This window comes from Apis mellifera, linkage group LG14, assembly GCF_003254395.2.
Source record: "Apis mellifera strain DH4 linkage group LG14, Amel_HAv3.1, whole genome shotgun sequence".
Taxonomy (NCBI): domain Eukaryota; kingdom Metazoa; phylum Arthropoda; class Insecta; order Hymenoptera; family Apidae; genus Apis; species Apis mellifera.
Genome location: NC_037651.1, coordinates 8,711,959 through 8,737,427, shown reverse-complemented (window position 1 = coordinate 8,737,427; position 25,469 = coordinate 8,711,959). Strand labels below are relative to the sequence as shown.

General features: G+C 31.7%; 2 protein-coding genes and 2 non-coding genes across 12 annotated transcripts in view; 2 read left to right on the top strand and 2 right to left on the bottom strand.

Moving 5' to 3' along the window:
* The window catches only part of LOC100578776, a 9,983-nt gene extending 3,224 nt beyond the window's left edge, over window positions 1-6,759 (top strand). Inside the window, exons 2-6 of one of the 3 annotated variants that reach the window (XM_006564884.3) lie at window positions 268-294; window positions 3,295-3,416; window positions 3,515-3,754; window positions 3,834-4,066; window positions 4,507-6,759. In XM_006564884.3, the coding sequence (XP_006564947.1) occupies window positions 268-294; window positions 3,295-3,416; window positions 3,515-3,754; window positions 3,834-4,066; window positions 4,507-4,563 (679 nt within the window). In that variant the 3' untranslated portion in view covers window positions 4,564-6,759. Of the gene's footprint in view, window positions 1-267; window positions 295-3,294; window positions 3,417-3,514; window positions 3,755-3,833; window positions 4,071-4,506 lie in introns of all 3 variants that reach the window. The other 2 variants (XM_003250499.4, XM_006564883.3) reach the window with 2 other exon arrangements.
* LOC408470 (NAD kinase) lies at window positions 5,486-25,469 on the bottom strand. 7 transcript variants are annotated; one of them, XM_392018.7, is made up of 9 exons: window positions 25,157-25,469; window positions 23,824-23,877; window positions 12,480-12,563; window positions 10,479-10,608; window positions 9,623-9,748; window positions 9,364-9,535; window positions 8,616-8,971; window positions 8,017-8,099; window positions 5,486-7,474 (listed from the first exon to the last, which is right to left on the bottom strand). In XM_392018.7, exons 1-9 carry the CDS (start codon window positions 25,267-25,269, stop codon window positions 7,282-7,284), a joined length of 1,311 nt encoding a protein of 436 aa, XP_392018.3. In that variant the 5' UTR covers window positions 25,270-25,469; the 3' UTR covers window positions 5,486-7,281. The 7 variants fall into 7 exon arrangements, with proteins under 7 accessions (XP_392018.3, XP_006564938.1, XP_006564943.1 ...); XM_006564875.3 differs by lacking the exons at window positions 23,824-23,877; window positions 25,157-25,469 and adding exons at window positions 17,308-17,698; window positions 18,653-18,902; XM_006564880.3 differs by lacking the exon at window positions 23,824-23,877.
* Window positions 21,406-21,476, top strand: TRNAG-CCC. Its single transcript has one exon. It is a non-coding gene; the product is annotated as a tRNA-Gly (tRNA).
* Window positions 24,597-24,668, bottom strand: TRNAG-UCC. The gene has a single exon. It is a non-coding gene; the product is annotated as a tRNA-Gly (tRNA).

Below are 25,469 nucleotides of genomic sequence, written 5' to 3'. Positions count from 1 at the left end.
TTTTCCAATTTGTTGCTTCGACTCGAATGTTCATTTTCACAATTCGAGATGAATTTCTCTTTAATCGGAATTTAATAGCTTGTAGATTCGAGTCATGGGGGAAAAAAATATGAAAATTTCGAAACGATTCGATGACTCGATTTTTTTTTTTCTCTCATTCATTACACGTCACATTAAATGTCAATCATCGTGTGTCTTTCTTGCTTTGCAAAACGCGGCAAGCGCGAAAATTAGTATCTATACAAATGTGCTTTTTGTGTCTTTTAGAGGAAACCTAACCTCAAGCTTCGACAGGTAAGCTTCACCCCGATGGTACTATGATCATATTTTCGGGTAAGGGAATCGGTGTGCCGAATAAGATAAATTCTGTCCAATTTTTTTTCTTTTCTGTTTTCTCTCTTCCGATCGACCATTTCTATTAGCTTAGCTTGCATAATTTAAAAATACATTCTCTCATCACGATTATCTCATTGCCCGCATTGCACGACTTATTGCGATAATAACAGAAAAAAAAAATCTATGCTTCGTGGAAGTGTATTTGTGTCTGCATGTGTCCGTTTTTTCCTTTTTCCTTCCTCCTTTCCTCAAACTGTTGTCGTTGAACTCCTTTTTAATTATTGCAACGAGGAAAAAAAAGCAAATGATTTTCCAACGACATAACCCAGGCCTCTGCTTGCGAATACTGAACGACAAAGACGTTCTTGACGAATCATTGCCCCCGCTACGTAAAAATATCTCAATGGCCCGTAAAAATACCATGACGAAACGAAGAATCACGGAGCGCCACTGAATTTCTCGCCTCGGGTTGATCAGCGACCGGCTTCTTCAGCTATTTCTCCTTACTTTTCCTCCGCCGTTTCTTTTTTCTAAACAGAAAAATGTAAAATATCAATCACGAATTCGTTGTTGAACAAGATTCGACGCAAGAAAATTTAGAATCATAAGAATGATTTAATATAAAAAAAAAAAAATCAGTGATCGGCACAGCAAAAATTTTTCATTAAAAAAAAAAATGATTTATCGGACAAATGTGGTGCTCGTTATCTTTTAAAAAGACAGATACCGGGATAGAGACTAGAGCGAAAATATACAATGGAAATTCCGTTGTGGTCCCTAACTATGTTTTTAAATCACCCTCCTTCTCCACCACCACCTTGGCCTCTGGTGCGAAGGCGTTTCTTTTATTTTATTAAGTCTAGACGCGTAAATGCATTCGTGTCGGCACTGGCGTAGCCTGCTGAGAGTGAGGACTCCGGTGTGCCGGTCGTTCCGCTTCTTCCTCAAGTCTCTACAGGGTGATCTAGATAATCCATCAAAATTAGAATTTTCTCAAATGTTTCGTTTCAAAACTTAATCTCAATAAAAATCATAAAGGAGATAAAAATATAGATGCTTCGTTCAGTGGATTAAATCATATTGCTCGAGAACAATGACAGAATGGATGAAGAATTAAAAATGCAAACGTGATTAAACGGGGAAGAAAAATGATATAAAATCGTGGGGTGCACTGGATAAATTAATTTATTTTTTATAAAATCTACGATGAGACAAATATTGTTAGAATACCGAAGAAACGACGATTTTGAGTTGAGCACCCTCGTAATCACCGGGTGTCTAGTCAGACTGCAGTTAGGACTGCTCTCTTACGAGGTTATGTAACACATTTTAATTTAATGCGCTGACCTTGTCTATGCGTCTCTCTTCCTATGCCGACAAAGATGATGCGAGACGCGCAACGAAGAGCGAGGAGGAAGTTTTCGTCAGTGGCTCCCCACTTCACCGCCAGACGATGCAACGTGCATTTTTTGACAGTCGCCAATCAGGTCGTCGTTCACCGTTTTGCGGTATACGAAACGTTTTTCCCTTGCCTTTTGTCACCTACCACCAACCATTTTTCTCTCGAATCGATTTTCAATCCTTCTCGACAGCTTCTCAAGTTTTCTCTCCTCGTAATTCTTTGCTGAAATTGTTATAATATATTAAAATTTTTTTCTAAAAATCTTTTCTTTTTCGAGCAGAAAATTTATTCTTCAAGGAGGGAAGGATAAAAGATTTTTTTTTTAAAAAATCGAAGAAATCTTATCTGTTGATACTGTTACTTCATGTTAGTCCGAAGGCTGTTACAAAACCGGCCAATTTTCTTAATACGGTACTCGGGAAGGATCACTGGATTCATTCTCATGATGCAACGGCCTCCAGACACCCGAGTCCTTCCCTTTCCCAGACGGCAGACAGACGTGACACGTACGCAACGAGACGCTGTAGAATGCGTGACTTGGACGTGGCTAGATTAAGGAGCATGTCTAGAATCGAATACAAGATTTCGTGGCGAGATTTCGTCCGAGTGCTCTCCTCCGTATATCTCTTCCGCTTCTCCTCCAAAGGGATTCCTGGATGCAAAAAGAATGGGACGAATTAGATGAAGATTAATAATAAAAAAAAAAAATATTTTTTTTTTCACGATTCTTCTTCCAACATCTCAACTATGCATTCTCTTCCTGACCGACTGATTGTTTAGGAAAATCATTTCTGATTGTTTGTCGAGCAACAACGAGGTCGTTGACGCCCGATTGGCTGCGCTCAAAGGTCCAAGTGGGCGTCCAATCCTTGCCAGTGACGCAGAGAAAAGACGCTCCTCCTTTTTTTCCTGCCGGTTAACGACTTAGTCTTCGTTATGCAATCCCGTAATCTCACCTGATCATTGGCGCGAGTTTTATACATGTATATTTAAAAGTCTCTTCCGATATAAAATCTAGATTAATGCTAGCTTATTCAGGATCTATGATTAATACATTTTATTCAACTTGTGCTGATTGAACAATTTTTTTTTTTATAAAGTATCGAAAAATAAAACAAACATATTTATTTTAATAAGCAGAAATCAAAATTTGAAACGCAAGACGAATACATTAACAGTTGCCTGCTAGACCAGATAAATGAGATACTAGTGCTTACGGTGGTTGTCTAGTCAATGTCTAGAACGTATAATAAATATCTCTGACCCACACTATAGGCCCTGTAGGTCACTGACCACCGTCCATTAGCCTGTCTTACTGCCCGGAAAGCTTGCACGTATCTCCAAGTGAAAATTTTTACGTCGTCACTCAGACACGCAGAATACTTCGGTTACTTTTAATTCTTCTATTTGAATTTACTCTCTAATTATAATATTTTCAATTTTTACTTACTAATAGATTAAAATCGTATCTTTTCCTTTTGTCTGTTTCGTGTTAAAAGTTTGCCGTATTATCTTTCATAACTATTAAGTTTGTAAAAATTTCTTTATATGTGTAGCCAAGGTGAAAAAGCCATCGAGGATATCAAAACACGAGTTTTAGCACTGACGGGAAGATTCAACCTCAGCACTGATGCTAATCAAATACAACGAGAAAGATTGACAATGTTTTCGCCAACTTGTAAGTTTCTTAATGATAATTAAATTATTCAATTACTAAAATATATTTATATAAAAATATGCGAGTAATGTAATTTAAAATCCAATTCTTTTAATCAGGTCAAATTCCACGTAACACAGATCAAGATGCTTGGACGGATTCATTCTCTATGAATATGCATTTTCAATTGAACTTGACTTCCAGCGATCATGTGATAGCTGCCAAATTACGGATATTTAAATTACCGCAAGAAAATGTAACGTTCTCTTCAGAAAGTACGTTTGACGATGAAGAAGAAGACGAAAAAAAGATTAGAATATCGGTCTATTATTACACGAAAACTTTGAAGAGGCATCGATGTAAGTTTTTGATCGATTTAATTACGTTCAGCCAACTTTTTATAAGAAATAAATTATGAAATAAATTTTTTATCAACAGCGAAGAAACGTTTGATGGATTCGGTAGTGACACCCCTCACGTTTAAAGGTACTCATTTAGCGTTAGATGTTAGACAAGGTCTTCGATTCTGGAGATTGAATCCACGAAACTCTCATGGAAGCGGAAGTAATCACGGCCTGGTAATCCAAGTTGAAGATCAAGATGGCAGGCCATTGAAACCGGCTCTATATATTCAGCAACCGTCTTGCGTGGATCAGGATTCAGATCAGAAGGCATGTGAGTGTGTGCTCTAACAATACTAACTCCGATGTGATTTCGATTGCCTGCTTGCATACTGCGTGATATTTAACACCGTGTGTCATAACTTGGAATGATTTATATAATGTAGATGTAGATGATATAAAAATTGCTATTATTTGCGACTATTGTTTACAATTATTTATTTTAGTGGCGATGCTATGTGATTTTCGTCTTGATTTGGCGGTAACACAAAGCTTCGTCATACTGAGACTAGATTTTTTTTCAAAAATGGCTACTTCTTTACACGATATAAAAGTGAAAAATTTCTTAAGATACATAGTTTATTCTGAGTATCTTTTTCAAAATTTCGATTTAGTCTTAGAATGACGACAAAAAAATTACAAGTATTTTGTTAATGAAATTGTTTTTTTATAGAATTTAAATACTTACAATAATCTTTTCTTTTCTACAGACCAGCGAGTACCTGCACTCTTCATACGAGCCTGTACTCGTTACGTTCGTATCGTAAACGGCAAAACGGAGACATACGTCAATTGCAGGCATTAAAATGGAAGAAAAATATTTAGATGTTATAAGAAAGTAGTAAATTATTGTATTTTATGTTATAAAAAATGATAACTCTTTTTATGAAGAACAGGGAATACCGTCCTTTAACTATCACTCGATTCAAACTGCACTAACAGAAGCATAAGATGCATTTTTATGAAAAAAGTAACTATAATACAAAATATGTCTAAGTCGAACAAAGATATTTTTTTTTGAATTCGTTAAAAAAATGATTTTTTTTATTGCTATTTTTGAATAATTAATTAGATTGAACTCATTAACGAATTCAACAAAATTTTCTAAATTTTTTATATAAAATCATGTTGATGACATTCTAGTAATTTTTATTATTCTATGCGCACAAAAATAGATCTTACATGAAAACAATAGGCAAATGCCCCCACTGCGTCAAAATTAATTTAAGATGGAGTAAAAAACGCGCGAAAATTATAATAGTTGTAAATGTTTAAAAAAGTACGTACAATCCCAGTAAAAGTTCTTTTATAGACTATTCTTAATTAAAAGAAAAATTATTAACTTAAAAATGTAGCACCGTATTATTTAAATGGTAAGTTATTTTATTGTTTTGTATTGTTTTCTGTAATTGCGTTCCGAAACTGGCTTCTATGCCAACATGTGTCTTTTTTCGGATACTAATAGATTTAAGTTTTTAGTATGATTTAGTTATGATGTACATACCAGTGAAATCGAATCAATAGATTGATAATAATTAGACTATTCGTTAGATTAATAAAAATATTTTTGGCTTGTATGCAGATGTGTATGCAATGTAATGCACATGCATACAGTCATGCTCACGACTGATGCAACCAAATGTAAGAGCTTAGAGATAGATATTTATATTTTATGTTAATTAAGCAATGTAAAAGCTTATAGAGTTTTTTTTATTATATCTTGAGTGAGACCATAAGTAAAACATTAAATTTTGTGTGTAGTACAAAAACAAAGTACTTCAGCTATTTTATTTCAAATTCTAATGGTCCATTCAAAAGATTGCTACTTACTATTATAATATGTTGTTGTTTGATAAAATAAACAACATATTCTTACAAATTTTACATAATTTTTGTATATAATGTATATTTAATTACCTGGTTGTGCAAAAATAAATGATTTGATGTCAATACTTATAATGCTTTTGTATTAAATGCATTCTAAGTTTGACCCTTACATTTTATAATGAAGTTTATATCATTTTGTATATTTTTTTTTATATTCTCTGTTAAATAAGAGCAAACTATTTTATACATCTATAATTTTACTCAGAGATCATGTACGGATAAAATAATATCAAATGTAATATTTGCATCTTATTAATCACTTATATATCTTTGAAATAATTTTATACATTTTTTCATAATCTCTCGTTCTTTCTCTCTATATATATTTCTCTCTATATATATTTCTCTCTATCTGTATATGTATATATTTATTATTTCATTCTAATATAAATTTGGCTTTTTAAATTATTTTTAATTTTAATTTTAAATCTTTTTATCATACATAATATTTTGTGTTATTTTACTTATTGGGATTTATACAATGGTTAAGTAAATTTTTTAATTATTGTCTTAATTATTAATGTGGACCACATTCTCTGTACAAAAATGATTTTTTTTATTAAAAATGTTCATTAGGAAAAGTACATTTAACATTTACAAAAGAATCCATAATTGGACTATTTTTTCAGAAGAAAGCAGAAAAAATTATCGATAATAATATTTTTTATAGTTGATTCATGCTTATGTGCCTTGTTATTTTGTTGTTTTGTTGCAATTAACAAAATCACTTTGATAAAGCATATGAAATAATATATTTATATCAAAAACTATAAATTTATTTTGATTCATAATTTGAAATGCATTAAAAAATCCAAGTATAATAAATAAGTATGAGCGTAAAGTATAAAATGAATGATCATAATTTAATATATTATTTTTCATAATAATTTGTTTATTAAGAATATTAATAATTCATTCTGCTTTTTTATTAAACAAATTAATTGCATCAATGTATTCTTTTCTTAAATACATGATTTCTGTCATTAATATCTTTTTTATAACTTCTTCAAATGCTTTCATACTTTATAATCTTATATTCAACATTATTAATTTAAATCCAATAAAAAGGGAAAAAATAAAAGAAAAGAAATTTGTTTTTGAAATGATTTTGCAAATTAGAGTGAAATATCACTGTAGAATTATGCGTTGGACATAGAAAACACTTCTGTTGTGCTTTTCGATGCACTGATTATAGCCATAAAGTCTTTACAATCTTTTATTTCGTGAAAACGAACAATCTCGATATTTCATTTACTTTTGAACGTATCAAAATATTATTATTTCTTTTGAGAACTTCGAGTTCCGCTGATCTGTAAATTGCTAATAGTGCCTGCAGTTCATATACGATATTTCAGTTCTTTCAACGATTACTAGACGAGTTCATTCTCTTCTGTTTTTGTGACAGAACGAACACAAATTAGAACACAAGTTACAGACTTGCCCTTTTCATTCATTGTACGCAATGAGTCGTTGATTTTTTTTTTTTCGAACCAAGTCTTGTAGAACAATTATTGATTCATTAAATGATTTAACATGATTATTTAGGGCTTGATGTATAAGTAATTGTATTGGTTCAGTCTATGACTCGCTTGCCTGACCTAGCTATCACGATCGAGAGAATCTAGCGTATCGTTGCTAGATGAATGAGTCAAGTCGCTCAATTCATCCAAGTGTTTCTGCTTCTTGCGAACGTTCCAGTGTAAACATTCTGCCAGTGAATCGAACCAATCGGTAATTTGGTCGGCAGCACAAATGCTGGGTACTGGATAGATAGATGTTGTTACTTTTAAACTGAAAATAGTAGGAAAATATTAAATATATTTAATGTTAAACACATGATATGAAAATATATGATAAATAGTAATAGATAAAGTATCGAGAATATTGTCAGCTTGCAATACAGTTAACGTCTCCAGAAGAAAAGAAAATACTGAGATCAATGTATATATACTGGATATTTCATCATTCATATCATTTAACAAATGGAAATTTAAAAAAAATAAATAATTAGTAGTATCTATAAGTTATATTTTTCAAATATATATATACATATATACAGAAATTGAAAAATGAAATTTAAAAGAATTTCATTTAAGAATTTAATTTAGAAAATAAATGAATATCATAATAACAGTTATTTTGAATCTATAAATGAAAATGAAAAAAAGAAAAAAAGAATCTCTTTTACGAAATAACTATCCCCGACATGTAGTTCTTGCTGATTGCGACCATCGAAGGAGACGTAAGCTGTGTTGCAAATGCTATTGTTCGCCATTATCTGTAATAACAATGAGAAATACAGAAAATTAAAGATTTAGAAACTTGATTTCTACCTATCGCCATGAAAAAGCTCCTGTCTATTTCTACCATCGAAGGATACCCATGAAGTGTTTCTGCTATCGGGTGAAACAGATATCTGTAATAGAAAAAAGAAATTCAAATTAATGATTTTGCAACAGATAAACGAATTTTTTAGAAATTCTTCTATTTTTCTTTTTTTTTTTCATTCATATAAACGTCGTAAGTAATATGTGGCATGTGTTCTCCAGACCATATATTCGAGAACAACAGTTCAAATTTGTTCAGAATACAATAACGGAGTAGCGCATAGTCTGGGAATGCAGGCGACATCCACCAAGTTTCCTTCTATGGGACATCGTCCCGGATCAGAACTTCAGATTCCACTATAACAAGAAACTTTTATCTCATCCACATGGAAATACTACATTATACGAATATGAGAAGCGTGTTTAAAAGTTTACTTGAACTGGCTATTTGAACAATTGTAAATTAGATTTTATCCATTCAACAGTATCCTATTAATCACATTATTTTTCTTTTCTTTTCTTTTCTTTCTTTCAGAAATTCAATCTGTTTCGCATTGAAACATTGCACCGCCTATAAAAAATCGCGTGAAAAAATTCGGAAATACCTTCAATTCGACGCCGGCGGGCACAACGATCGGCCTGAAGGACAAAGAGTGAGGGCAGATCGGTGTAATCATGATCGCAGGTACTGAAGGATGAATCATGCTGGCCCCAGCCGCAACAGCATACGCCGTAGACCCGGTCGGCGTGCTTACGATCAGGCCATCACCCTGTACACTGGTCACATGTTTACCGTCGATGAAGAGGTCGATGTTTGAGAGATACGGGGACGGGCCTCGATCCACCACGACCTCGTTCAGCACCAATAATTCCGTTCGTGGCGGTTTTGTCTCCTTGTTCTCCTCTCCTTTTCGCATGATGATACATTTCAGTCGACTCCTCAGGGTCAAAGCCGCGTGACCTAAAGATAAAGAAAATAAATCAAATTTCTTATATTCTTTTTTTTTCACTATCAATTTTTTTCGGATGTTAATAGATTTTAATAAGCCATTTTACTTACTTATTTTTATCTAATTTTTACTATTCGTTTTTTTTTATATATGTTGAAGTAATAACAGTAATAACTTTGAATAACATTGAAATAACATGTGATACTGATTTAACGCTCATGATTATGATAATCTTCTAACTTTAAAATAAATTATATATACATTATTATTAATGTATCTTTAATCTTGACTTTCCTTCAAATCGTCACTTTTATAACGTCAATGACAAATAAATGAATTATTAATTGATATATTGAAGATAAATTAAATTAAAGAAACTATGCTGGAAAATTAATGTGCATACCTTCTAATACGTTCGTTACTTGTTCTTGAAAATTATCGAATTCGAAGGGCGTGAGGAATCCTAAGGAACCAAGATGAAATGCCATCACTGGAGGTACCGATTGCTGGAATAGCAAACTTGCGTAGAGAAGCGTTCCATCGCCTCCCAGACAGACAATGAAATCGATACGATCCTTGAGTAAGCATATATTTTTTTATTTACATTAATTAAATAACATTAGAAATTATAAAATTGAACATTTTTTTTTTTTAATAATTACCTGTAGATCATCCGTGCCATCTCTGAAAGTTTGTAGCCTATCTCGAACCTCTTGAAATCTGAGATCCCTAGCCAAGGCTGGATCTTCCAGGACAGATGCCTCTACGAATACTACCATCCGTTTTTCCTATGTGAAAAATTTCAAAAATCAAATTAATCGAATTATAAATTCATACAATCTTCTTATATATAATTTTTGATTTTTTTAAAAAAAAATTAATCTAGGTCGTTCAAAAAAAAAATAAATTACACAATCATGAATATATAGTATAAAAAATTATATTATATAAAAAAAATTAATGCAAATATATATGTGAATTGCAAAAATGTAGAGAGCAAATATACTTATATAATATTTGATGAGTGATTTGAATTTAATTAACGTTTTTTATATGAATATTATTATATGACTTGCATAAAATTAGCATAAAAAATATATATATATCTACAAGTGAATAAGTTACAATTAAGAATTAGAATTGCTAATATAAGAGGATCGCGTTGAAAATTACTATTGAGTATATGTATAATGGGAATCAATAGAAATAACTCGATAAAATGAAGGAAACTAGAATACATGGATATTTTATGACTACGACGGCTATGTGAAAGAATGAAGAATGAAGATATAATGCCAGCGTGCCTAAATAATATATGCCATTATGCTTATGACATAGTTTTGATACTTCTTTTTTATTTTAATCATTAATCACAATTTACATAATAATTTGAAATGTTACGTTAAAATGATAAAAAAAAATGTATGAAATATTTCCTTTCGTCATTTACATTAGCATAGATAAAAAATAAATACGTAAGTATCGATAGTATAAAAAAATATATATATATGTACTTACTTCTATTAACCATGTAACTAATTGTACAAATGGTGGCAGTACCGAGGAATCCCGGACTTTTTTGATAACGAGAACAGTGAGCGGTGGCTTGTACCACGTCAACCTCTGGGAGGCTGGATCTTGTATGGTCCTGCAAAAATCAAATTTGTTAAGTCAGAATCAAATTAAAAATTTAATGATAAAATGTTATGACGATTACACAAATCGAATTCTATGAATCTTAGTACGGAGCATTGTTATTTAAAATGACATGAAATAATGAAGTCAAACTTAATATCGACAGAAGATCGAGGATTTTGGGATATCGAAGTGTTTTACGACCTTTATCGACGAAATACAAAGATGAATTAAACTGTTATCGCTGCCTAATAAAGTCGATATCCATTGCATATAATTATGATAAAAAAAAAAAAAGTATTGTAATTATTTCAAATTAAAATTCTGGATTTTGTTGATTATAATATTAATAAAAATTCCAACTTTGACAAGCGACCTGAATTCGTTTCTGTATAAAGAGAATCGATCGTAGAGCTTATCATTGAATTAGGGTCGCAGGAATCAAAGGTGAGAATATTTTATGTATGAATATACGTTATATGATGACTACTTCGATTATTTACTTTCGTTAACAATATAAATTTATACTTTGTCAAATAGATTTTATTATTTTCGCAAAATAAATCGGTCGAAATATTATTTCACAAAATCTTGATATTCGTTTTTAAGGATATACTTGACAACTGAAAAAAATATATGTATTACTCAGCAAAAAATAATAATTGTTTCGAATTAAAAATTCCATTATAATTTTACTCGGTTTTAACAACGGTTCTTTTAAAGTTAAAATCTTTTAATGCGTATCGGCAATAAACATCCATGATATAGAATCGATAAACACGAAAATAAAATTTATTTTGATCGAATAATATGTAAAAAAAAAAAAAAACATACCTGATAATTCCAACCATGACGTGATACCAGTTTGAGAGCCACGCTCGAACTGATCGTGGACCGAACACGACGCTACGTTTTTTAACGGTAAACAATCAGACGGCGCGCAAGCGCGAGCAATATGCATATGAGGAATCGTAACAAGTTTTTATATGCACAATATTCAAAATGACACGCACATTTCACATGCAATTGTCTTTTCGTTATTCTCACTTACGCTAATCAGATATTATTATAAATATTAATTATTAAACAGGAAATCTCGATGAATACTTTAGTCACTTACGCTATTATGAGTGTAAAGGTTAAATCGAAATGTTTTCATTTGCATATATGTATATGTAATGAAATACAATTAATTGTATATTTTTAATTTTTGATTCATTTGATTCAATTTTATATATATATATATATATATATATATATATATATATATATATTTCTAATTAAATATTAATTCACATTTGATAAAATGGTACATTAAGGAAAATTATTACGAAAGTATAAATTGTATTTGTTAAGTAATCATTAATTATATATTACAATCAATCAAAAAAAAAAATATATATATATATATATATTGAATAAAAATTTATGAAACAGCTACCATTAACTTCTATAATATAGAGATGCATAAAACCTGATAAAATAAAGTTGATCGGATCATTGAACTTATAATTTGTGAATTTTTTTTTTTTTTACATAATTTTATCATCAATATGATAATAAAATAATTGACACATTATTATGAAAAAAAACTGAAATATCAAGAATTTATACTCGTATTTGTTGTCAATAATATATTTTGTTGAAAATAGATTTTATAGGACCGCTTTTTAACCCATACTGATAAAACAAAGCTTTTATTCGCTTAAAAAAATTATTGTCAGATAATTGAGTCAAGATACCAACATGTAGCATAGTATAATATTTATAACGAAACGGACAAATTTTATAAATTAAAATGAAAAAGAAAACAACTTTTTGTTTTTCCATAAATAATAATCCTATATGATTTTTGAAACATTGGCGCTAAATAAAATTACTTACATCACCATCGCAGAATTCTTCATGATGCGTCCGCATGGCCCAAATTGTTGAATCGGACTAGGTGCGTTTAAACTTCTTGTTCTCCTATAAACAAAACGAAAATAATTAAATTTATTAGTAAGAAAATTCTATTGATTAAGATTTAATGATTTTTTATCTTTCATTTTGTATTTTCCTAATAAGTATGAAAAAAATAAGAATTCCATCGTCAGCGTGACAAAAGATATTTTGGTCGATATGCATTTGGTTTGATTGATTTGACAATATAATATGCGGCTTCATTTGCAACTATGTCAAAAGCATAGATAATTATATGCATTATATGCATATATAATTATATAAGTTTAAAAAAAAAAAATTTTCTTAAAAATTTGATAGAAAATATTAATTGATTTGAATTAATTAATAACATTTTATTATATACTATATACTTATTAATAATTTACATTGAATTGAAACATAGATAACAACAAATAGTCAAAGAAAAAATATATATGAGATATAAGTTTTATAGATTATATTTTTCTACGAAATGTATGATAAATTATTGATAAATATAAATGGTAAATTTTAAAATTGAAGTCTAATATTGTGTATATATATATATATATATATATAACGATATAATAAGATATAACGTGATAATAAGATATACATATGAATGTATTCACGTGTAGTATTCAAGATTTTTATTTTCTTATATTGACGTAAGATATTTACTAAGCAAAAAAAAAAAAAAAAGAAAAAATGCTAATTATATTACATATATATACTGAGTCATTATAATTATTTAATTTATTTTTGATGCGAAAAAATTAGAAAAAAAAAAAATAGTAAATTCATTTTGAAATAATGAAATAATTTTATATTATTTATATATAATTATTATTATTATTATTATTATTATTATTATTATTATTATTATTATTATTATTATTATTATTATTATAAAAATTTAATTATAAAAATTTTAAAAATCGAAGCTAATTCTCATCCTGTAGAATGAATTTATACCTGAGCACTCTGTTCCGTGGTATACTTTCCGTCGGCGAGATGATCGATCCATTTTCTAAAGGATTAAGCAGATCGTATCTGATATCAAGATAGCCATTGGTTTGAATATCCAGCAAAGGTGAGACTTGATCCGTCATTTTTTAAGATATTTATTAAATTGAGAATGAAATCTTTATTGAACTAGACCGAAATCATAAAACCCATTGAATCTATTTCTTTTAAAATATTATATGCGATTTTTATATTATTCTTGATTTAGACGTATATAAATTTATACAATAAAATATTTAAATGTTTAAAATATACATTTTATAATTATAATCGAAATATATATAGCATTGTAACAATTTTATCATATAATTGAAAAAAGACTTATTTATCATACTTAACATGTAATTACATATATAATATCATTTGATATTTATATAATACAAGGACTACTGATAATAGAATTACTGATAATTTGTGCAAAATAAATGTAACAAAAATTTAGTCGCGAAGTAAAATATTTTATTTGATAACATAATGATTCTAAAAATTATGTAAAAATGCTTCTTTGTTTTACGGAACTAGTCGTTAAAATCTGAAGGCCGGTTAATGTGAAATTAACGATGTCCTTTGAACGAACACTACCGAGAAATAATAAGATTTACTCTCAGAAACACGTAATCCTTTGTTGCATGTTTTTTTTTTAATTTGCATTGAGCATTATACATCACGATTTTTTCCGCTTGTTTGTCTATTCCGTTTATTTTACTTGTTAATAAATAAAAATTTATTAAATATCGGATTCTAATTCGTATAATCTTTAATTTTTTTATTTTTAATAGAATCGATGTCTTAAAAAAGTATGGATTATATACAAATGACAAAACATTTTAAAAATACTTCGATTCAATATTTCAATAACATTTTAATTTGTTCAACCTTGAACTCAACTTCGAATATTCCACTTGAAAATGTATGACCAATGAACATCATTCATATATTATTCATTTTAATTTTTTTACGAACAAATCCATCGTCGTTAATTTCAGCATTCTTTCTTGATTTTTCGAAAGATCTCGAAGAAATTCACTATTCTACACGCACAAATCATTCACATCACTGTCATTGAAGTTTTTAGAATTATAATACGAAGAATTAATCACAAATATAATGTTTTAAACATCGGTAAATATTTCGAAGACGACAAGTTTTAGAAAGGACTGGATCGCAAGGTAGATATTCACAGAATGACGATCAGACCGAAGGTTGCCAACAATTATGGGATTCTTTCCACGGAACCGTCGGTACACCGTAAACTTCACGGTTCTTGTCAACACTAACATCAATTACGTAAAATACTTCAGATTATATCTGATTGTCTCATCATTAAATTAAATTTTAATCTTATACTCTGATTCTTTACTATTATATAACGGTAGATCTATTAATATCGATCGATAATAGATAAATATTTGTTAGAAAACAAGCCATTAAAAAATTAAGAAAAGTATAAAATACAATTGAAAAGAAAATTCATTTATACATTCATATATACATTATCAATGTCCATGTTGTTTGTGAATATTTCCAAAATTATTATTTTTTTTCTTGATTTCATTCGAACCAACTATTCGATACACAACTTTCTCTCGATTGATTGAGAAATACAAAGAAAAAGAAAGAGAGAAAGCGAGAAGGGAACGAGAAGCTATAAAAAATACATATATCGAACAAATCCTTTCGCGAGAGAGTTAAACCCTTTTATTCATCGATAATCGCATATCTCTAATCGTAACCTGGCCCAGATTTCCTTGCACGGAAAGCTTGCAAAACACCATGCTCGCTTTTCTTTCCCAATCCGTTGTCGGCACTCTTCATGGCTTTGATTTGCCAAAGGAGAAAACGATCGGCTTACAGCTATGTTCGGTTCGGTAATCGATTGCATCGAACGTGAATTTCTGAAATTCCAATGTAACGATTGTAATGGGGGCGCTATCAGCGTAGCTTATGGGAGCCCATAGGGCCATCGGTGGCCGGTGTATGTATCGCGTAAAATGGAATGTATACTCGGCGAAAGGTGAACGCGTTCTCGGTTTCAAAGAGAGGAATAACAAAAAAACACTCCCCCATCGAGGCATTCGCAATTCAAACTCCGATCAACAATTCGAGTACTCGGATCTCCTTGCACACGTGCACGAAACGAGCGGCGAGGTGCAATGTGTACCCGCTTAACGATGCAACAGCCTAAATGTCATTCTTCTCAATCGATCCGTTACCATGCGACATAACCTAAGACAAACTGTTCCCTTTGCTTTCTCCATACACATCAAAAAAGTATTTCAATTTGCAAAGCGATTTAGACCATAAGTAACTTTTTGATTTTAACACAATCTATGATAAATTTAATGACAGAAACTAATTATATCATAAAATTTTTTTGAACTTTGATATAACCTCAAAAAAATATACATGATGAAAAATTAAAAATATTCAAGCATCGAAACACTTATCACGAATTAATCACGAATTAATCACAAAACACTATTACGTACATATCACTAGTTCGAATTATATAAATAACACATCGTATTCACTAAATGCACGCCGTTATCATAGTGCCATACGCACATGCCACCACGCGAGATTTAGGTTAACCAACACCTACCTGGTCCTACCTTAATTCAGCTTCGTCCATATGCATCGATTTGCGAAACAGTCGCGCTGTTTCGTCGACGTTGTAAACCTTGCGATCAAGAAACAATATCGAACGAATCGAATCGAGATGGAAGCACGTTTCGTTGCTAAACAATCGCAAAAGGGATACATTGATGAACAGGTCGACGCTGGCGTCGCGACGCCTGATATACGGTACGCATGCTCTGCAACTACAGCCGACCAATCAATTTTCGATTTGTATATCGTACTACATTTATTTTCTCTTGATTTTATTTAACTTCTTTTACGCAACCTCGCATATCTACGCGACAATGTAAAACTGTCATAAGCAAAGTATACAAATGAATAGTAAATAGAATGATATATTTAACGAATATAATAGATTGATATTAATAACAAAAACCATTATACGTGTTATTGTTTGATAAAATATTCGATGCACCAAAGACAAATTGTCAGTGTTTCGGATTTCGATGTATCTCTTAGTAACAAGAATATTGAGCAACCAAACGGCTTCTCTCAAGTTTCGCACGAATTGGAATCGGATTACGCGCAATTCCAGTTTAATTACGAAATTGAACAGCTGTATACTGGTTTCGTGATAACTTTGCTACAACATTTGGCTTACTTTTCATTTCGTTTTCAGTGAATCCTATCGCTTCATTCACATAATTATACAAAATAAATAATAATAATAATAATTAATTATTAATTATAATTAATTTAATTTGAAATATTTCATCTTTTGAAATATTTTTTTCCTATAAATTGTAACGTTAACATATTCAACTTACGATTAAAAATCTTTAAGAAATAGGCAATTTCCATTAGATGTTAAATCATATTAAAAAATTTTCTCAAATTTGATAAATATCTATAATTATTAATTTACTTAAAAACAATCGTTATTCGATTGATTGTCAGATATCATTATTAAACATTTATATATAAAATAAATTGTACATTTTATTAATATTTTAAGTAGAGAGAATATATTATATTTATTATATTTAAAATATATTATCTCTGTTAGATAATATTTTTCACTTACAAAATTACTATTTACTTTTTCTTGAGTTATCAGAATTAAGAAATAGACACAACTTCTTCCAATCTTAGTTTCCAAAGAATTATAAAACATATTACTCACGGCCAAGTACCGGAACGTTTCCGGCGACGCATTTCCGGATCCTTGTCATAGTCCTCGAGAAAGGGCACGTTCACGCACGTGTCGTCAGTACCTACGTCGCCTTTGTTTCTGACGATACATCGCCAATCGAGCATTTCGCTCACACTTCGAGGCCTCGGCTTTTCTCTCACCATGTCCATTATCCGTGAAACATCTCCTTTTTTCAATAATCTCATCAACTTCTCGCTGAATCGTCCATTTTATTGCACATATTTGAAATTCTATCTATTGTCTTTAAACAACACGTATTCGAATATTTCGTATATTCGATAAATATACGCATACGTTTCGACACTGTGTTATTCGAATTTCGTTTTGATGATCGTGATATTTTTATTTCATTATGTAAAATCTACAAAAAAAAAAAAAAAAAAAAATTAGAAATTTCCGACCATCTCTGTAATCACGATCCTCAATATTAATCACATCAACGTGTAATCATCAACGCGGTACTTTCGAACACTCTATGAGGCACCAGCTTTCTTTCTTGTTTAGTTTGCGCAACAGAGGATAATTATATAATTCGTACGTCAGAGTTAATTCCACGATTGTAGAATTTGTTTGATTCAATGGAAAAAGGGAAAAACAATACCGCTTGCATATATACGTATAAATGAAAAACTTAGAAAGTATTGTGCAATTCTCTCACCTGTCACTTACAGATTCAATTGTACGCTTCTATCTATAATAATATGAATTTTTAACGAGACTGATTTTAATACACGTATATACGATACGCGCTCTTTCTTAGTTATGATAATTTAATCATTTTTTTTTTTTTTTTTTTTTTAGCACAGTCTAGTTCCATCGAAACGATCGATTCGCGTTAATAATTAATTTTAACGCGAGCTTGTGACCCGATTTCCGTAACCTTCGAGACTTCAACTCCGGAATAATGAAACTAATTATTGCCGGTTTTATCATGTTATTTTATTATTATACATATTTCTTATCTATTTCAAAAAAGTGGAATGCTTATTTTAGCATTCGTTAGAATTCATGAATTTTCATAAATTTAAACGATCTGTTTTTCGTCTCGTACAAGTTCAACGATATTTAACTTAATTGATAAAACTGGTAACCGAGAAGTGAGAATTTATTTATTTTAGAATTCGAATTCATTGATATAACCGATTATCCCGGTTAAAATTAATTCCAAATAATACACCGTGATTATGTATCGTGATAATACACGCGGTTAGAAATTGATCACTTGCCCGATATAATCGTCTTCTTCGAGTTGGCCGTTCGTACATTTAATCGCGAAATTACACACAACTATTTTTAAAAGAGAAAGCATACTTACAAGGCCGAGAATTCTAGCTTTTAAACGTGTCGTCACGGGTAAAGGAATATTTACGCACGTTTCGGACCGTTCCAGTTATTCGTACTAGTTGTACCCCGCAACAACGCGGCACGGTGCCTCATAAGGTGTGATCTTTCCATAGAAATCGATCGTCGACGAATAGAAACGAGGCTCCGGTACCGGAATTCTCGTTCGGTGAACGAAACGACGTATAGTGACGGGCGTACCTCGATGGACGACGGCTCAGAGTTCACTGAGCAACAACTTTACCGGCAGTAGCCTCTGAAAGGCACTTAGGGCTTTCTAACTCGCGCCCCTCCCCATTCTGCACCAACTACATATTATGAGTATACACGGTAAAAAAAAAAAAAAAAGAGTTCATCGAACAAGTTGCGATGAAAGTGTTTAATCTGCTTCGTAACCCTCGTTTTACGCCACTGTATCTCTGTATTTCTGTATTTGAAAATTTTTTTTCATCTCGAAACAGTGTAATTTCTCATCGAACGTCGATAGAGAAGCGAACTGAACCGCGCACGTATACTCGTATTATTATATTCGAGTAGTATGTTTTTAAGTAAGTTTTTTTATGGAATTCAAGTTAGTTTATATTCGTAGAACAAAGTACTCGTTGCTCTACGTCTTTTTGAGACGTTTTTCAACAGCAGGACAATCAGCACGTGCATTTGGATTTCCTTTTCCACGAGAGAGAAAAATGCTTGAGAAAAAGAAAATTGCTCTAATGATTGTCTCCATTCTAAATGGGGATAGTCGCTAATCGGTGAAAGCGACAATGAAAGGCGAACGAACGGTTAATTGATTCATTTAAAGAAAGAGATGTTTTGCGCCAATAATTGCGCTCGGTAATTGTTCAATCATGAACTCTCGTCCATATTTTATCCATATTCTTTCTTCTTACGACCAAATATTTGACATTTCGTCCTAACAACTCGTCCTCTATTTCCCTCCGCTTATTTCTCGATAGGAAAGTCTCGAGGGAAAGAAAGGCAAGCCAGCCTCGAGAATTGAATTTCTTTTCTTCTCATGTTAATTCTTTTTTCCTCGATCGTTCTCGCAGAAACGTTACATCTTGATAAAACCGCGGTCGACTTCCGGCCGTCGACTTCGTGGCCGTACGCTTGTTGAACTCTGTATATATCGTGTCGAACGGTTTCGCGCCGGTTGAAATATTAAGCCCGCCTCAATCGCGAGGAAAATATTTCTCGCGAATACGAGGTGCCTCCACTCGACGCCTCTTCGATTGCATAATAAAACAGTGGATACATTCTACGAGAGAAGTATATATAACAAGCGGGTCGTAAGGCATAACTGTAAACCAGTTGCGTGTAATGCAATTATGGTATGAAAGTGATCAAAATTTATTGCGGCCGCCTGCGCTCGCGTTGCAAAACCGATGGGACGAGAAACAGACCGAAGTGTCCCGCGAACAAACTGATTCCTCGCCGTAGCGAATTTATCCCCGCCGTTTTCTTTTTTTTTTTTTTTTTTTTTCCCCTCCGTATTTAACTATAAATATTTAACTGTTTTCTTCCTTGCCTCGACAATTCAGAAACAAGATTGTACGGTGGATAAAGCTTTGTCTTGTCTCTGTAATTGTTCTTGTCACTGCCGCAATTATTTCACAATGTTTACCACATCACAGAGTGGATACACATACTCGAAGATTGTTGCCATTTTTTCTTTTTCCTTTTTTTCTTTTTTTTTGAAGATGTTTGTCGTGTTTTCTCTTTTACTTATGTCGTATCATTGCCGTGATTACTGAATGGGTACGAGATCTACACAATGGAGTAACGGATTTTAATTATCGACGATCGACGATGCAATGACGCATGGAAGTTATACAGTTATATTTCGGAACGAGGATAAGAAGAAGAAGAACGCCTCCGATTTTTCGCTATTTTCAGGATTGGACACAACTTTCTCCCCCACCTACGACGTGAACGTTCATCTGGAAAGTTTGCGGCTTTAAGTATATATTTAAGTGTATATATACGATATACATTAAGATAGATTATGATCATTATAAGATGGAACATTTTCAGCGCTATAATTTATGCTTCGTTGTGCGGAAATCGTTAATAATTTTTTTTTAACTAATAGAGCGGTTTAGTCATTGATACATATATAACGGAGCACTTTCCACGGGAAGTGGAGACAGTCGGACAATTATTATTTTGTGCATTTTGCGAAATGAGATACTTTCTCGCGTAGGAATACAGAACCTGGTGTTTTGAGGACAATATTGCGGTTAACAATGAGGTTACGTCCTTCTAGAAAACGTGCTTTAGAGAACGGAGACGGATGTTCTGGTGAACATCACGTTTTTTTCCTGTTAAATTGCTCGCGACGAGCAGGAAAGTGGAAAATTATACAAATGTAACGAATGGCATCGGTTGTGGTTGAAGAAAACTGTGTCATAGAAAATGGATCGGTGGACGGACGAGAATGGATCGGTTTGGGATATCGATTGTGGTATAATGATCTGTATCTTCGAAACAATTAATCAGATTTCTATTTGCATATTAGTATTTTATAATATCTTATAAATGTAAAAATTCGTTGAAATAATTTTCGCATCGATGTGAAAAATTTTAGAACAGGCGAAATATTTAATTTATTATCGTTGATTTAAATATATCAGTTTTACAATCGTCGCTTTTTTAATGCAATAACGTCGTAAAATTTAAAGTTGTGAGAACCATATCTTTACGAAAGTAACATACTATTTGCAAGTAGCACTGCTGGTGTAGTGGTATCATGCAAGATTCCCATTCTTGCGACCCGGGTTCGATTCCCGGGCAGTGCAAGTTTATTTTTTTCATTCTAGAAAAATATTTTCTATGAAAGTAGAATTGTCAAAATGATTTATTAATTTTTCTCCATAATTTTCACTGAAATCTATTGATAAAAATTTTATTTAAAAAAAAGAAAAAATAGGAAATGATATTTAATATTTTCTATTTCACATTTACTCTATTTACATTTAAATATACATATATTTACATCGAGTGATATTTAAAAAAAAAAAAAAAATTAGAATAATTTTAAAAATTATTTTTTACTTTCACTCGGATTAAATTTCTATCGACTGAATATTTAAATTTCGATCCTTTCGATCGTAGCAAATTTCTCGTCGAATTTTTTTTATCCGAAATTGTCTTGGAAGAAGATTAACGGATCACCGATAACGGTTATACTATACCTGATAATTTTATCGATGCTTGAATGTCGTTTGAGCAAAACCGCCCTACTCAGTATACTTCCACCACGTTGCATCACTATATACCGGGTACCACTATACTGAAACGATTTAATAAAATACACTCGATGGCAAACGATGCATCGTCGGGGAAAGGAAAGAAGAAGTAAATAAAAAATATTCAACGATAAAGAGGAACCTTAGCGATAACCCAGCGTATAAAAAAAATTTCTCGCGTGCTTTGCCCCATCGTGATTTTTGATTGATCTACGGATTCAGATTTTAAATACTTTTATTAATCTATCCCGTTATCGTACTACCACAAATAAGGCACGTGATTGTGTTATTCCAAAACAACTTCCAATTAATCATAATTTCTTCTTCTATCACAGTCTTCGATTGTGTTGCGCCAGAGCGAAACATAATTTCTCACTATTATGAGAAATACCAAGTATCGTAAAACTACTTTTCTTCATTCTTATTTAGCGCACGAACGAATCGAGTTTCTAATTGGATAAGATGCCTTATCAAACGCGTAGTTCGATTCTTTTGTTCTAATTTTTCGTACTTGATGCGCAATAGTTATATAAATAGATATCGAAATCATTGTCAGCGGTAAGCTTAGGTAAATCTTTGCAAAATCTTGAATAAATCAATGATATCATTTCTTGTATCTTTAATTTAAATTTAATCATTTGTCGTATTGAATAACTTGGTTAACGAATGATATTACGCGTTATATATTATTATTATTTATCGCAAATAATTATTGCGAATGATGGATGACTCGTTTCACGAAAGCATTTATCTGCCAAATGACTTCTAATTATTGTATAATTATTATATAATTATTGTATGCATAAAAGGAAATTGTCGACATTCATGCATTGACAACAATATAAACTATTTCGCTCGGTCATTCCATAGATAGAAACGGCGAATTATTGCCGGATGACGACAATGACATTATGATCTTGAAAATAATGGTGGAGTTCCAAGTGCAGACGGACCGATTGAATAAAATTATATGATAATCATCGACATTTCTCGAATAATTTCTTTTTAACGAGGAGGACATATCGTCTCGATTATATTTTATAAAATTTTTTTACACGATTTTAGAGCCTTTCCTTTATACAAATATCTGGAATATGATTAAATAATACGATTCGAATATGATTCAAACGTCACAAATATTAATTAAGCGTCAATCATTTGAGATTAAAGTGAAACTCTTTATTTTGATTATTATCGTATCTATTTGTTCGATGATTATTTCAATTATAAAGAATTGGAGCGATCTTTAGACCGGTCAAGCTGTCCTGTCGGTCGTCATAAATGAAAGTAATCGAAACATGCGTGAATCGAGCTAACTTTTCTGACCCAACAGGAGTAACTTGTTTTCGAACGGTTGGAGAACCCGCGTCAATTGCACCGCGAGAAAGTTCTTTCTATGGCTCAAGGTTAATTTGCAACATATTGGAAAGCTAGTTTTGTTTTTACACACATACATACACGCCCTGTTGGCTAGTTATGAAAAGTTATTCATGGTATATAATATTTAATGACAGATAAAATCATGCTTAGAAAAAACAAACATCATTAACAATTCAATAAACTTTATAACTTTATAAAATCAAAACAAATATTATGTACATTAATATTCAATTGATTTAAAACTAATTGATGAAAAAAAAAGTGTATTACAGTGTACAATCACGATCATGCATAACAAAAGATTGACGTCACTCCAAGACAAATTTCACGAACAAGTTTTTCGCAAAAAAAAAAAAAAAAAAGAAAAAAAAGAAAAAGAAAGGAATAAATGCGATGCAATAAAAGAAAGAAAACGAAAATATTACAAATGCAAATACGTAAAACAAGATAACATTTTTTGCTCATGCTGGTGGCGCTAGTTGCAAGGAGAAGAATAAAAAGTAGAAAACTGCGTTACCTTCGCGGTTCCAGTGCCTCCGTGTAATCGACTGTTAACTCGCACCGCGTGTTGCTTCAAGAGAAACAAAAGGGGTTAAATACCAATAGAAGAATAAAATTAGTCACGTGGCGTATAAATTATATTCATAAATATGACAAATATATGATTCGATAAAAAATCTTTGACATTAATTGACAAATAAACAAATTGATTATTCAAGAATAATGAATGAATAATAAAACGAATGATTAAAAGTAAAAGAAATTTTAAAATCGTTAATTTTAAAACTATCATTAAAGAAATTTCCTTCGATTTTCATTGTCGGAAATTTTTTTTACTTACAGATTAAAATAAGAATTCTTTCGGTATTTAATAACAGCGGATTCAATTTAGAGATCGATAATTAATTAAAATAAATAAATATCGATTAAAATTATATGAAAGATATTTCATATCGATATGATGATTCTATCTTTTGAGATCACGATGCGTCAAGAGATATAAATTTAGCGCTTGTATCTTTCTATCGATACAATATGTACCAAAAAGAGAGCGTTGTTCCAAATAAGAATGGGAAGGTCCAATTTCAGCCTTGGCCTAGATCGCACAATTCAATTCAGTGAAGGGTTTCTATCTAGGCCTGCGTGTACAGATGCAATCCTATAATATTTAAATAAAGTCGATGTTATTTAAAATAGAAATGGAATTTAAAGGAATTTTCGAGATTTCTGTAATATTGCATTTACGTAGATATGATGTTTAAACGAAAAATAAAAAAAATAACGTCCAAGTGCGATGGCCGGGAATCGAACCCGGATCAATTGCTTGGAAGGCAACTATGCTCACCATTACACCACCATCGCACCTTGGGAATGCACTCAACAACGCATCGTGACCTAATGCAAACTAATCGATATCGCACAAGTTCGAATTTCCTCTGTCCTTGACTTTTATACCAACTTCAAGGAAATTTCGCGTGCATGATGTCACGGTCACACTCGCCGCCGTGTCTCACGATCAATGAGCGTGTCTTTTTATTCTTAACGCGAATCTCCCGCAGACCCGACCGACCAATGGGATGCCAATTTATTTTCAGACTCGTTTCTATTAATTATACACGCGGCAATGACACTATCACTATGATATCGAAGATAATGTCGCGCGTACGCGCATGATCGTTGGAATTCAAATGAAATTCCATAACCAGAATCGAGGTATCCAACGAGATACGTTCGAAACGATCTATCGATCCTTTTTCCAATCGATCGAAACCGTTAGATCGATAAAATGCCCGTTCGTGTTTCGATAAAACAATGATTTAAACGATAAAACGAATTGTCAACAAGCATACCTGAATGTTTGCTGTTTATCGTGCATTTTTGTGATGGCAGTTTTTTTCGGTGTATTTTCCTCCAACTCGAGATCCACCATCGCCCTGGCCAATTGCAGATCCATCTCGTTCATCGCGATCGATTCCCCTTCTTTCCTCTTTTCTTAACTGCACTGATTATTTTCACCGAATGATAAAACCGTTGATCGTTTTCGCGCACCAAACTCGAGAAGAAGAAAACAACGTTGACGGATGCCCCGACGTTGCTGAATCGGTTGAATTTAGTTGCGAGAACCACACCGAGAGATGTCTCGTCGCGTACTGAACGCGGCCA

Bases quoted from the DNA above. Each gene is read 5' to 3' on its own strand.
- LOC408470 (XM_006564875.3), bottom strand. From the start codon at position 17,522: ATGAGATTATTGAAAAAAGGAGATGTTTCACGGATAATGGACATGGTG. The intron at 10,609-12,479 runs GTAAGTAATTTT...TGATTTTTGCAG, and splicing joins AAGAATTCTGCGATGGTGAT to GACCATACAAGATCCAGCCT. The intron at 7,475-8,016 runs GTAGAAATCAAG...TACTATTTTCAG, and splicing joins GAGCTTTTTCATGGCGATAG to TTTAAAAGTAACAACATCTA.